Source organism: Poecilia reticulata, chromosome 5, assembly GCF_904066995.2.
Source record: "Poecilia reticulata chromosome 5, P_reticulata-male-v2, whole genome shotgun sequence".
Taxonomy (NCBI): domain Eukaryota; kingdom Metazoa; phylum Chordata; class Actinopteri; order Cyprinodontiformes; family Poeciliidae; genus Poecilia; species Poecilia reticulata.
In genome coordinates, this window is record NC_088834.1 from 6143432 (window position 1) to 6157943 (window position 14512).

General features: G+C 38.0%; 1 protein-coding gene across 2 annotated transcripts in view; it reads right to left on the reverse strand.

The window, feature by feature from the left end:
• Positions 1-13372, reverse strand: part of phc2b (polyhomeotic homolog 2b (Drosophila)) — a 32983-nt gene extending 19611 nt beyond the window's left edge. The window contains exons 1-5 of one of the 2 annotated variants that reach the window (XM_008409042.2): positions 13181-13372; positions 10547-10601; positions 2859-3228; positions 1031-1189; positions 41-118 (exon numbers count right to left, since the gene is read on the reverse strand). In XM_008409042.2, the coding sequence (XP_008407264.1) occupies positions 41-118; positions 1031-1189; positions 2859-3228; positions 10547-10601; positions 13181-13355 (837 nt within the window). In that variant the 5' untranslated portion in view covers positions 13356-13372. Of the gene's footprint in view, positions 1-40; positions 119-1030; positions 1190-2858; positions 3229-6295; positions 6418-10546; positions 10602-13180 lie in introns of those variants that run through there. The other variant, XM_008409043.3, reaches the window with a different exon arrangement.
• Positions 13373-14512: the final 1140 nt, after the last annotated feature.

A 14512-nucleotide genomic window follows, 5' to 3' on the forward strand; every position in this document is an offset into this window, starting at 1 on the left:
GCTTTTAAGCAACAAGCTCAAAACTAAAAACTGCACTTACTGTAGCTTGAGTAGACCCTGTTTGCTGAGATGAAGTGCCATTCTGTGAGGAGCTTTGCCTGCCAGCTGCAATACTGGCCTGTCATAAAGCATAAAAGAGATGAGAGGACAAAGCGAGGTTCAGTTTCTGAAACAGGGTTTATGGCAGGTCTACAGCAGCATGAAGTGCAGGAATGGACAGCAGCTCCCTGCAAAAGTGTAACATTTTGTTATAGAACAACCAGTAAGATTCTTTATTATAATCAGACACAAACTAGACCATAATTGAGAAATGGAAGTAAAAAAAATTATTCCTGATTTTTAAAAAAATTTTCATAATTTGAAAAGTGTGGCATGCATTTGTACATACTCCTCCATCTCATATCACATATTATGATTGCAACAATGGTGCAAACCTGGAAAACACAGTAAAAGGTATCTGACTGACATGTTACTAGTGATATATTTGCATTACACTTGAACAAGAACAGAACCAGTTACAGATTCAAGGTTTACTGCTGCTGGTCTTTTTTTTAACCCACAAGTTTACATTTAGACTTCGAATAAACATTTTAAAATTGGAAATTAGGGGTCTTTCACTTTGAAACAAAAACTACCAAAATAAAGTCTGGATTAATATTACGGATGCACCACAATGACACTTTGGTCTAATACAGGTACTTAAGATTAATACTACTGGTATGGTCAATAACATTTCCCTTTTGACACTATACAAAAAAGAACCTCTCCTCAAGAAACACAAACTAAGAGGAACAAAATTGAAATAAATGTTGTTAATATTGTCCCAGCTTTGCTTATAGGATCCATTTACGGTACACAATGAATATTTTATGCATCTCTAATGTCTATAAGCAATTTAGACATTTATATGCATCTTCAACAAAAAAAAGACACAAAAAAAATCCCAATAAAGTATAATAAAGTTTGTATTTTGTTACTAAACAAATTATGAAAATGTGCAAGCATATGCTGGTAAGGATTGTTTGCTGACCTGCTGAACAGCCGCTAAGCTCTGCAGCTGGGCGGTGCTGAGGCTGTGCTGCTGCAGGGCTGCTGTTTGCAACATCAGATGCTGCTGCTGGGCAGCATACATCTGCTGCAGGTACTGTGCTGCTGTGTTTGGCTGTCTGTGTAGCGCCTGCTGAAAAACCTGCAAAATGAAGCCAGAGAATATGAGAAGTCTGAGAAATCTGGGTAGAGGTCTAACGTTTCCCAGCCCAGCAAGACTCATTGAAAATAAGAACCAATTGTCTTTAAGGGTAATACAAACCTATTTTTTTATAGTATGTACATAATGAACCTTGCTATAATACAATCTTCAACCAACTATTGGCCATAGTCAACTTTTGGAAAAGGAAAAAAAAGATCAAATTCAGTGGGTTTTTACCTTTGTCTGGAAGTAAAATTTATTAATCTTTACTTTTCTTGCCTTCATATGCATTAACAGTGGAAAAGGAGATGAGTCTTTTAAAAAAGTTAAGTCAGGATGTCAAAGTAAACCTAATAGAAAAGAAAAGCACATTAAGAACAGTATCATAGTACGGTGATAAACATATAGCACAAACCCCTCTCTGTGGTGTTTAATGACGTTCTGTGTGCTGCTGTCCTCTTTGGGTTGTATGATTTGCTTTGCATCGTCACTTGTCATGCAATCGTCTCCCACCCTGTCATTTAATGGTTGGGATAACTCTGGGACTGTCTCCCAAAGTGGATCAGAGCAAGATAAGAGAGCATGATCTCACTTTCCATGTCGATGCTTTCAAGTGATCGCTGAAGCATAAAGAGCAAGTGTTGACCCCGATTGAAACTATGAGCTGAAAGGGGCTACAGTACAGCTTCCATCGCACAAAATGTGGAAATTCAACAGAAACTGCCACTGCCAACATTTTAATAAGCAGTGTTTAAAAATATTTGTATGTGAAAGTTTTTCTGGTCTTCCGTGATTAGGAAAAACTAATTTGAAGGCATCTCCAGTAAAGAAAACAGAATGTGATTTTTTTGGTGATGTTCTAAAACCAAAATGACTAAAAACAATAATAATGACATTACTTTTTTCATTTCACCAATTCAATTATCCAACACCAATTGGAAATTGAACTCATTTATAATTTAGGATTTCAGTAGTCTTGACAACTGATACGACTTCTCTCTAAGAAAAATACAGAAGACTATTCAGACCGTCACTTTTAAAAAGAACACTAATTAAGAAATCCAGTTCTTAAATATGTGCAAACTAAACACCACATTTAAACACCAGAACTAAATGTTTTAAAGTGCAAGTATCCTCTACTATGTAAACTGATAACAAGACAACATGCTGACCTGAGGTTCATGGTGTCACACAACCATTCGGACCATCACCTCCAGGAATGAAAGTGAATTAGCAGAAGTGAAATACATTGATGAGCTCAGTTAGAGCTCAGCTCAGTCACCAAAAAACTGGTGACTGATGTTTTACTTTTAGCTGTCAGTGCAAAAAAAAGGAAAGAAAAAAAGGAGGGATCTGTGAAACAATAAACCTGCTGTCAAAGAATTAGCACTGAAAGTTGAGCAACCCTCATTCAAGCAGAGGCAAAGCCTTTGTAGAGGTTTGCCCTTCAGTAAAAAGGTCAAGAGCACTAAAGCGCCTAAGGCCCATTAGCATTCCTTCATCCAGTTAGGCGCCACTCTGTTTCCTTCTCCCCCACCGTCATTTATTTCCAATTTGAAGCAGGATTAAAGAGTATGTTGAAATATAAAAAGCACCAACAGATGGCGGTAGAGTGAAAAAAGTATGCCCACACAAATAAGTGACTCTGTTTCAACTCCAAATCGCTCACCTGAACTGTTTGTCGGTCGGGCATCTCACTATAAATTGATATCTGTCGCACCGCCTGTCTTCCTGCTGAAGTGCTGTTACTGGAACTACTGCTTGGAATGCTACCACTACTGTTACTACTACTGCTAACACTGTTGCTGCTGCCTGAGGTGGTAGAAGCAGTGGTAGTAGAGGTAGAAGCACTAGTGCTAACAGCTACGGCACTGGAGGAGCTGCTGGTTGTGGCGGGAGTGGAGGTGGAGGAGCTGCTGGTTGTGGAAACTGTCCCAGTGCTGCCAGTGGTGGAGGCAGGGGCCCCAGGTTCACTCTCCATGGTGCCCTCTGCTCTTCTCACCTTTGACCCCCGGCTCCTCTGAATGGCTCTCCTGTGCCTGGAAGACAGAAAAAAGGGAAGTGCATGAGTGGAAAAAAAAGCCAGCTCATACAATACTTCCCTTGAACAGAAACTTTGAAAAATTGTAAATAAATTGCAAGACATACACAAAACCCCTGATATAAAAACCATCAGAACATGACAGGTGAATCTTCAGTGTAGAAGACATGAGACATTGGAAACAGATAAACAATGTAGATCATGGGTCAAAAATGTATCTTCTTATTCAGGGAAAATATTTTCATATATTTTTAGCAAAAACTGACTAGGAAGCCAATGTAGCTGTCCTGCAAGAAAGGTCAGTGCTTTTCTTCAAAATAAAAGTTTTTTTTTTTTTTACTAAAGCCAGCAGATTCAGTTGTGAATGGAACATTTAAAGTATTCCATGTTTAAATTTGGATGTTGCATTGGAACACAATAAAGAGCCAGATCTGAGCCAGAAATGCTAAGGTTTCTTCTACATGATGGCTTTATATGAATTATTGCTACAGGTTATTAGCTAAAATGCTTATGTAATATTGTTAAATAAGGTAATGATGAAATCAGTTAAAATTAACCCACTTTTCCCCCCAGTACTCCCATCTTTATCATCTCAAATGACCCTCCATATGCTCCATCAGCTGATGGCATCTCAGCCACCAACTTCTATCTCGGGTGTGAGCGTCGCAATCTATTCTGCTGATCCATCAAATTATTGGCATGCAGCTACTTGAAGCATCCATTGCGTTGCATTTTAAAGTAAAAAAAAAAAAAAAAAGGCCATTATTCATTTTTAACAAAAAATTAAGAAAATTACACTGTGACTTTTGACTCAAGTTACAGAACATTTTAAAATCAATACTGGGTCTTGTCAGTTACTGTGACAATGCAAAGTTTCAGAAGCCCTTCCTGTTAAAACCCCTGTTGGGGAACATGGTCATTTATACATTCTCCTGATTTTTCTGGAATAAAGAAAACACTGCTGGCTCAATGTTTAATTATTTCAGCTATGCTACTTTTCTAACTTGCGTTAAATGGGTCAGGTTCAGCAGAAGAAGCTGTTTTACTAGTCTGTTGTGTGGGTTGTTTTTTGAGGTGTGCCTCTAAACCTTATTCCTGCCATACTGGTACTTGTTCATCGTTTAGATATGTTCACTTTCAAGACATTCTGGTTGATGACTTAGTTTGCTTAAAGACCTGTCCAAGTTAGATACTCAGTAAATGTTCACAGCAATTAAAAATTGTCCATAGGGATGAGATGACTGTTCACATAAGGGGTCATGTTTAAAATCTGATCATAAAAAAATACATTTGTAATTTCCAATTTTTAAGAGATTTTTAAAACTTTACATTTCTTGTGCATTTTCTTTCACCACATTAGAAGGAATAATTACTGCTTCTTTTATAAAAGTCTTTTAAGGCTTGGTTCCGTTTTATTTATTAATGCCAGAGAAAATGGGTTGTGAGCTTTCCACAGATAATATGAGCCGAGCCTCAGCACGACATGTGAAGATGGAAGCACAGAAAGCAGCTTTCTTTGGCGTGATATCTAGTTTTATCAAGTCTATACATAAGGCTCTGAAAAATAAGAGTTTTTGTAAAGCATACTTTTTTTTTATAAAAGTTAGAATAGACAAAAAAAGTTTTCATTAAACATTTTTTCTTTAAGTGCAAGAATGTTTAGAAATCAATCCTTGATTTAGCATAATATGAATGTCAGAATGAAAATGTCAACAAGAGCACGCCAGCACTAGTAGATCTCCAGCAACCTAACCCTATAAACAGCACACCATGCATGTAGCTTCAGTTCCTCTTTTGAACCTCCTTAGGTGCTTTTTGCATTTCTAGGCATAAGAAGAAAAATGTTGTTTGTCAACCTTGATCGTTTAAGTCAGAAACTTAACCGATAGATTGGATCTGCTAGACTTAAAGGTCAGAGGTGAACAGGTTAACTTATACGTCAAAGAGCTAAGAGAAAGTAAGGAGAGAAGGCTGAGTGAGCTGGCTAAGGATTTAAATGGGCTGGAGTGAAAAGAGGGTGTGATGGAAGTAATTAAATAAAGGAGGAATGCTGCCGTCATGCTGCAAATCCTGAGCCATTTCCTCTCACTCCTCACTATTCTTTCAGGAGGAGCAGCAACCAAAGCACAGCTCCATATTCCACTTATGCTGAACAGGAAAACACCGATTCCCCTTAACGCTAAATAGAGCCAAATTGCTTCAATGGGCCTTCAGTAAATAATAAAAGTATGTGAACTCTATAAGCTAAATTGCATCCTAGCATCTACATTGTGGTCGTATAAAGGCCAAAGTCTATTCAGACAATCAGTGTTCGATGGTAAACAAAGCACCACTGCTGCAGGAAAAAAAAACAACCTGCCAGGCTGTATTTTAGCATCATTAGAGTGCATCCCAGACTCTGCTGCCATATGACTGGAGAGGACAGAGAATCCCCTCTGGTAATGATGGCTTATACCGCCGTCAGAGTCACCCATCCATCAGTGGATGTCTGGATCCAATGGTAGAACACCCCCCACTCTGATCAAATTCTGCTTTCACATATGAAATGTGGTTTTAAAATGGATTTGCATGGGAACCCCCCCCCCAAAAAAACATGCCATTTAAAAAAGGGGAGAAACTACAATGCTTGATAGAAAAGTCTCAGCACTACGAGTCAAAACAATAATATTACATTATGAGCACTTTTATGTGGACATATTGATCTACACGTGAGACTGTCAGTTTTGTGTCTGGAGGATCCAGCAGAATAACGAAAGGCTGTCAGACAGACTGGCTGCCTCTAAAAGCTCACATCACCATAAGGAAGTGCTGAGCCTCCATCAGGCAGGCTCCCTCCTCCACCTCCATGTAGGACAACTCGGATGACCCACATTACAAAAAAAATAAAAATTAATTAATTAATTAAAAGAAGAAAAAAATACAATGAGAAAGCTCTTCTCTGCACTAATTGATGCGGAGTCTCCGTTTAAAAGCCAGGATGCCCACAGAGAAAAAATGCCTATGAGGATGGATGCGTATGTGCAGAGGTGCCGAGACAAAAGCCCCCCAGCCCTCAAGCTCCCTACCTCCTCCGACACCCCCAACGCGATGCAGGGGTATGATGCCCCATCCCCCGGGAGCGCGCTGTCCTCCTGCAGGATGCTGCTCCTCTTTGTCTGTCTGACTGCGTGACAGGCTGGTCGGCTGACTGAGGGAACGAATGAGCGCGTGTGAGGGTTGTTTCTGTGCTACATCCAAGAACCCCGAGCCCCTCTCATCAACCCCCAACACGCAGCCAGCTCGTCATTCCAGCATCCGACCCCCTGATTATGTGGTTGCCTAGCTACGGCCAATGGGATGCTTGTGGAATCCTCGTGCAGAGTAGCATGCGGATTGGACAACGGGCGCCTCTCTAATGAGGATGATGGTAATGTCTTTCCATCATCCTCTCTCCTCCCCCTCAAATGTTGCCTGAATACTGAATTAATTTTAATGCATTGAATGCACTGACTGATTAAAACAGACCAGCATTATTTTAATTTATTTTTATGAAGCTGCAATTTTAAATAAAGCAATTGCCGTAAGCCTACATTTCAATATATCTTTCTCTACTAGTAGAAATCAGAAAACTCTTCTACCTTTCACTTTTGGCTGATGCTGGAAAAAAAATTAATAACCTACATTGGCTAATATAAATATCTGAATCAGAACTACAACAGTAGTTGTACGGGATAGATTACGTACCTAAAACAGACAAATTAAACACAGAGGAACAGATTTGCCAAAATAAAAACAGAAAAACGGATTATTTCAAGGTAGAAAAAAAAAAAGATAAACCAAATGTTTATCACAATTTAGCCACTTCCCAGTGAATTATCACCATTTATTTCAAAACAATACGAGTATGAATCAGAACTTATGAAGTACATGTGAGTCAGAACACAGCAAAGAACTAGCATCGATTCATAGGAGGTACCGAAATAAAATGCAAAACAGCAGTCCCTGAAAGCCACATATTAAAAAGGTAAAATGAGATAGCTTTCAAGCTGAATTTAAACTCATCTTAAATGACATTAGAATTCATTCCGGTGGGATAGAGAAAAGGAAACGCGGGGATAATGGGATACTTATGGTCTGCCCCAGAACATTAGCACGTCATCCCAACTGCCGCCCTGTATGAAATGTAGCTATTTGAGTAATTTGCCAGTGCAATGTAGAATTGATTGGGGCCAGCCATGCGCAAACCTCATTGATTATCATCTCCTCATTAGCATATAGATTAGCTAATGGTGCAGCCAGAAACACAAGCCTGGAGTCTCACACTTGGCTAACAGAGCTATGCACCAGAAGGGGGTCAAACGAATAGCAAAGACCCCAGATGGGGTAGCTCAATTGAACGTGAGGTTTTTAGATGACGGACGTGGGAATCAGGAAGCTATAAGAAAAAACAGCACAAGGAGGTGCTTTAATAAAACAGAGGATACCTTTAAAAAAAAAAAAAAAGTTTTAAAGGGATCTTGTGCTAAGGTAGCAATTTTATGAAACAGTTATAAATTAAGTGACTAAAGGCATTATTTTTAATCCCTTCTAAAAAATGTAACTAGCAAAAAAAGTTTAATGAGGGAAATTTAAAGAAAGAAAGTAAGAAAAAAAAGACTTATTTGAGTTTTATATCATTTTATAATTCAATTCCCTTATCAAATAGAAGTGGAGTGTTGCTTTGACTCATTCATGTAAGTTTGAGAAATCCTTGAATCCTCCATGGCAGCCATTCAGGACTGCTTGCATGTTCAAACAATGCTCCAAATACGTACCCAAGGCTCCACCTCTGAGCTTTATTCCCCAGTTGAACATCCCTCCCCCACTCAGCTCCTCTAGACTAGCAGCAGCAGAAATCATCATTACCAAACACCAGGCGGAACTGCACATTTGCTGGAATTATTACGCAAACTCCAACACTCCTAAGAACGATTGTACACGACATCAATGAACTGCATGGAGAAGCGTTATTGTGATGACGCGCAGAAGGGGGAGTGAGACAGAAAAGTTGAGAGGTTCTTACAGAGACAACAGCCAATTTTAAGAAGTCAGATTAAAATTGTTTCTGATAAAAACACAAATTTTTTATAGCTAAAGGCAACAGTTACAAACTGCTACAAAATGGCATTATGTGCCTAGAAAATACTGTTATTTTGTTAAATTAGGGTAACTGTTGAAAACATATTTTACAGCAAACCATTAAAGGGAATTTTTAATAAATTCTATAGCTGGATTCACCCACGTGCATCTTCTATTATGTCTTGGCAGTGAGTTCCTACCCATTTTCACCCAGAATGTGTTGGACCCACTAGCTCAACTCATTAATTTTTATAGTCAGAGTTCAAACTGATTTAAATGGTGTAAGAAAATAGTCCCATCATCAGGAACATCATCATTCTAAATTAGAAGGATTCATGGAAATATTTGAATATAACTCCAGTCTAATAAATACATAATTAGACTGGAGGGTTTTTTTTGTCAGTTTTAATTAGGATTCTTTACTTGACATGCATTGTAATCTTTAAGTTGTCATGAAAGTTATAATTATATAATATATAATAATAATTAAAGGCTTAGAATGTCATAAAATATCATTTTATTGTATAATTAAATAATAATGCCAATACTTTTCTGTTAGATTTACTAAACACCAAATTTTTTTAAAATGGAAGTAAAGATAAAAAAATAAATAAAAAAAACAAGCATGTGTCAGTGTCCTCATCTTCATTTCATGAAAATACTGGATCAAGTCAAAAGAAGTCCTTTAAAGAATGCCGGAAAATGTATATATACATAAATATAGATCCTTCAGTTATGCATGTCCTGAGGCTGAATAGATGGCAGTCCTTATTTCAACAGTAACCAGAGCAGTGCCTATGTGAGTGTCTTGTGTATGGCACAAAAATACCCAAGATCTCGAGGCAAAGTTGCTTGGTTACCCATAATTGAGCCATCCAACTGAATTTGACCTTAACTTCACAGATGAATAAACCAACACAGAATGAGTCTGACATCTTTTCAGGTCAAGTGTGTCGAGTGTCTTCAAAATTCCAGCAGCCCCATGCTGTGAAGGTAACAAAACACTTGCACTTCACCCTTCAAAGTTGCACATGGGCTCTTTCAATTTGGACTCATTAAAAAGAGAACTAAAGATTCAATACATGCTAAAGATTGTTTGGATTGTTAAAATATGGGAGAAGCAGACTAAAAGGTGGAGACATGGGTTGAAAGGTATACACACAGGAGAAAGACAGATTTTCATTCTAAACTTGAAGTGCCACAGTTAAATAGTTCAGTCAAAGCTTGCCAATTACCAGCATGCTTAGATCAAGACGTATTTCTAAACCATGTTCCAGGCATCATCTAGGGGAACTTTAACTCACAAAGAAAAAGAAATGGGTCAAGCGTGAGCCAAGATGAATAATAAAATAAAACCAATGGTAAAATACTGTGGGTTTCAAAGTACAATTCAAGCAAAATAGGACTCCACAATATTAGGCTTGTAATCGCAGTACTATTTTCCAATATTGCAATTACAATGCGAGTGGCAGTAAATTGACATCTCCCTCAGTCCCATCTCTCATCTTTCATTATGATTCTCTGTGACCTTAAGCATACTGAGTCCTATCATCTATGTGATGGGAAGCTAATGCAGTTAGACTCCATGTATTATTATCAGGCAATATGGGAATTTCTCATTCCTTGATTGCAATACCCAACTACTGAATTTCAAACTGATCTTTCAAATACATCACGTACACCAGACATTAGAATGATCAATTATGAACAATATGCTGTATAATGTAGTCGTAAATATAAAAACAAAAACCTTTCTGAATAATATTTAAGTTGACTGATGTATAAGTTTACAAAATAAAAAAGACTTTCGCAAAAAATTACTCTGTTCAAAATTAACCCCCAGTGTAAAACAGTGTAAAACAACATGTTTTTTTATGTTCAAATGCCAAATCCAATCATTAGTCTTTAAGCCTTTTTCACAACATAGGCACGTTCCATGCTGTGCCAAGTCCTGGGACCTCAACAAAACAGCATGGTGTGTTTGGCTGTCTATTTGTATGAGTGGTAGATTTGCTAAAAAAAAAAAAGTGGAAGTAGTTTTGCATTTCTCCTGCAATAACTAATTCTTTAAACAGCAAGACACCCCCATAAACCCAAGAGCGGCACCTCAAGGTCACAGACACAGAGAAAAATCCACAGTGGGGAAAGTGGTGAACCACTGAACTAAGACCTAAGTGACCATTGTGTTGGTATTTCTTCTACAAGTCGACTTGGCTTACCTTTTCAAGGATACCCGCAGCAGCAGCAGCAGCAGCAGCAGATCACGGTTTAGGTCTGCAAAGCAAAGAAAATTATTCTAACAAGCACTGCTTTTATGTCCACATTTCCACTCATTTATACAATTCTGAGTAAAGTTTCAACACTTGAAATCCAAAGTTAAATCCAAAAACATTCAGGATTCTAGCTGTTTTGTAGAACAAAAAAAAGTAATTACCTTCACAAGAAAGCACAATTGGCATCTTGGAAACATCTGTTGACTATTATGCCAACCAAAGCATTCCAACTGTTCTGCTTTTGCGTACAAAAATAGAAGTAGCAATATTTGGGCTACTGAAACACACTGGGAAGTCAGACTGTTCATTTAATATGCATCCAATGAATGGCTAAATAAGTGACATAAAGGTGAAAGAAAACATATTTCTCATTTAAACTTGGGGAAAGTGTCTGTTTTTTCTTCTCTTGTGAGATTAATAAACCTTGTTCATAATAGAAAAAATAAGTAATAAGTGTATTAGTACACTATCAGCTTATTTACTCATCTGTTATGAGAACAGAAGTGAAAAGAATTATCTTTGACCAGGACCGCAGGTTTAAAAGGCAGCTATTCCTTAAGAACAGCTTGCAATGCTTTAAACTGGACAATATTCCAACTTGTAAGCCTGACAGAAAAGTCTATAAGTATTTTCTGTAGCCATGTGTCTGGCTTTATTTTTATGCCTCATTTCCACTGAGTGGCACGGCATGGGTCAGTACAGTTCGGTATTTTATCTGTTAAAGCCGCCCATACAACCGACCCATACTGTAACATTCCTTTAGTTGGACCAACAACTAAAGGAGCTTGCACAGCCGTAGCTCCACCAAGGATTCTGTGGAGCTCCTGGCGTCACACAATGCAGTCCATTGATTGGGGGGCAGAAAAATGCCACTGTTTGCAACAAGTAAAACAGTCGCAAATGTGTGACATCAGATGACTCTAATGAGGATTGGTATGAAAATAAACAAAGGTGCAAAACAACAAGGAAAAACAAATTGATGTGCAAAGATTTAGATACATTGTATGAAATGGTTTGTGTAAAGAAGTGAGGTGCAAGAGGCGTGAGAGACTGGATACTTTTTTAGTATTAGTGTCGCAATGCATGCTTGGTCAATAAATAAGCATCCAGTCACTAGATGACAGAAGTTCTCAAACTAATAAACAGGCTCCCTGTTCAAACCCTGAGGAAGACGTAGCCTACACAGACACACCAGCAAAGTTGATGGAGGAGAGATAGATTTGTGACAATAAAAACAAAAGTGGCAGTTAAGCAAGTAGTGTTAGCTGGCAGAAAAAGACCAGTAAATACAACAAACCCTACACAGTCCTTGTGTTTACGCCAAATGAAAATGCACTTTTCATCTCTTCTGACAACATAAAATATAAGAAATATTGTCACAAATTTTGCATAAAAAATGTAAAAAAGTTTAATGCTCTTTTGAAAAGGAATAATGTGATCAAGATAACAAGTAAGAAATGTTTGCAGTTTTAAAAAGTTTTTAATGCTACCATGTTTAGACTGAAAAGTGCCTACCTTAGTGAATTATTTGCACCTCATCTCTTCTGAGAGACCCACAGTCTAAGTTGTCTTGATTAAATGTTCCAAATTGAGTTAGTTAACTAAGCTTGGAAATTGTTTTAAAACTTAAAACAATAAATGAGCTGTAACAATTTAAAATTGAAGTTATTGTTTAGGAATGGTAAGGCATAGGTATGAATTAGGGATACAAATTGTGGGAGGAGCAAAGTGGCTCTAATCTGTTTTTTGTACACAGCTGTGTTGGTTCCTTATGCATGTATGTCAACTGAAGAACTGACAATATAAAACTAGCCCACAAACAACGGCTAAACGCAGATAAACTGATTTCCAGAAGGTCTTAGGATATCTCAGCACAGATAAAATGGGATCTACTCTCTGCTATTGGTGTAATAAACTAAAACTGAAACAAATAATTCAAATTCTTCCTCATAAAAATGTAAGATCATTCTGACCTGCTAAGTGTACAACTGATTTTTGTACATTTGTAATGACTCCTAATTAGTAGCAGACTGCCTGTCTATCATCGGTGAGCTCCATCTGTCAAAAAAGCAGCTTCTCGACTGAACCTAAGGCCGCGGAGATGAGGGAAGTTTCTGAACCAGGCAGCTTATGGCTAACATTAGCCAACATCTTTTAAGTAATGAAACATAGCACAGAAACAACTGAAATACAGAAAGAAACTGTAGTTCGCCTCAATACATAAACGTTTCCGTTACTTGCTTGTTATTCGTAGCTCATTTCCCCCTGAACTCCAACACAAATTCCACCACAAAACTAGCTAATGTTAGCCAGAGATGAAGTGTCGTTTGTTTACAACAGCAGGACACTTTTGTGTGAATGAGGAAACGTGCACCAGACTCCGCCGTGTAACCGATGTCAGCGTTAGCCTCGGTGCTAGAATCCATTGCATGCCTGCATGCCTCTGTTTTGGGCCCCCTGGACAGGCATTAGCTTGCACAGCCGTTTAACCTCACGCGTTCCGACACAAACAGGCACAACTGACAGAGCCGTGCCATCCGCGGCATTCTGTTTCACGGGGCTAAACGTTTGTCACCTTACCGTTTTCAAGAAAACTGAAGCCTCCCGCCTCGTTTAAGCTTTCGGTTCCTTGTTGTCCCTCCAAATATTCTTCTACCTGAAATTTTGGACGGTAGCTCGGTGCGCCCAATAGGCTTCGATCAGACCAGCAGCAGCACAGCAGCAGAAGCAAGAAACTCTTGTATTTGCATTCCATTCTGGCGACGTCAGAATGATATGACCAATAGGATTAGAGTATGGTTTAATCCCACCCCTTTTTATTGCAATCACGCCCCTTCCTCTCCGTTGTCAAATGGACGCCACTTTACTGTTTCCATGGCAACATAAAGGTCTGTCCTTCTGCACTCTGTCTGAAAAATGCAAGATAATAAAACGCTTCCCAAGAGGGACAGGAGAAAATGTCACTGTTAACTCTTTGGTAACAATCTTTTTCATCTTTTGGTCTTTTCTCCCGTGCTTATCTCCAAGCAAGCCCCAAGTGATTCTTTTGGTGTGCAAAACTAGTTTTACATCTTTACAGAGTTACATCTTTTTCTGCACCTGTCATCACTGTCATTGATCAGCAAAATTCAAAAGCACTCATGTTATTAATCTGGATGTGTAGTTACTCTTGTTTTTAAACCTAGTAATTTATTAATCAATGCAGAATTGTCACTAAAGCTTTGTTAAGTCTCCCATAAAGATTCCTTTTGCCACATTTTATATGCCCACATTTACGCACGTTATTAAGATTTGGTTTTTGGAATCCAAGCAAAAGAGATGTCATTAGTAACACTTGAAATAATGTCAATGGGTTGAATTAAAATTTTAGATAATGTATGTAATTATATAATATAATGAATGTTTGACCAAATTTGCTGTTGCTGATATACAAGTAACAAAAATAACCTTTTGTTCCACTAGAAAAAAGGAACCACTAAAATTAAATTTAGGTAAATTAAATATCATTTTAAAATATGACTCCTGGAAACAAAATAGCAAAAATCCTCTTAGCAGGATTCATCTTTTCCCAAATAAAATTACTTATCTGACTCAGCCCCTGTGGCCCCTTAGCATAAGCAAAAGAATTCGTCGAATTCAGTCAGAACTGCTCATGTTATGTCAATATACATCTCCCCATATGCCTCTTTTTTATTGAAAGAGAAAACATTTCTTAAATTTCCACAATTTTTAAGCATGTAATTTTGTTTCAGAACAGCTGCAGCTTCATGCACTTTAGTTTTTAGCATTGTTTATACACATAAAGTACAAACAAAGTCTTCAATATGTATATATGGAAATGATCCAGCTTGGCTGTGAATCGGACAACAATAAATTCCTAATGTTTCAGGGAGGCGCTATTGTGTTGCCTGC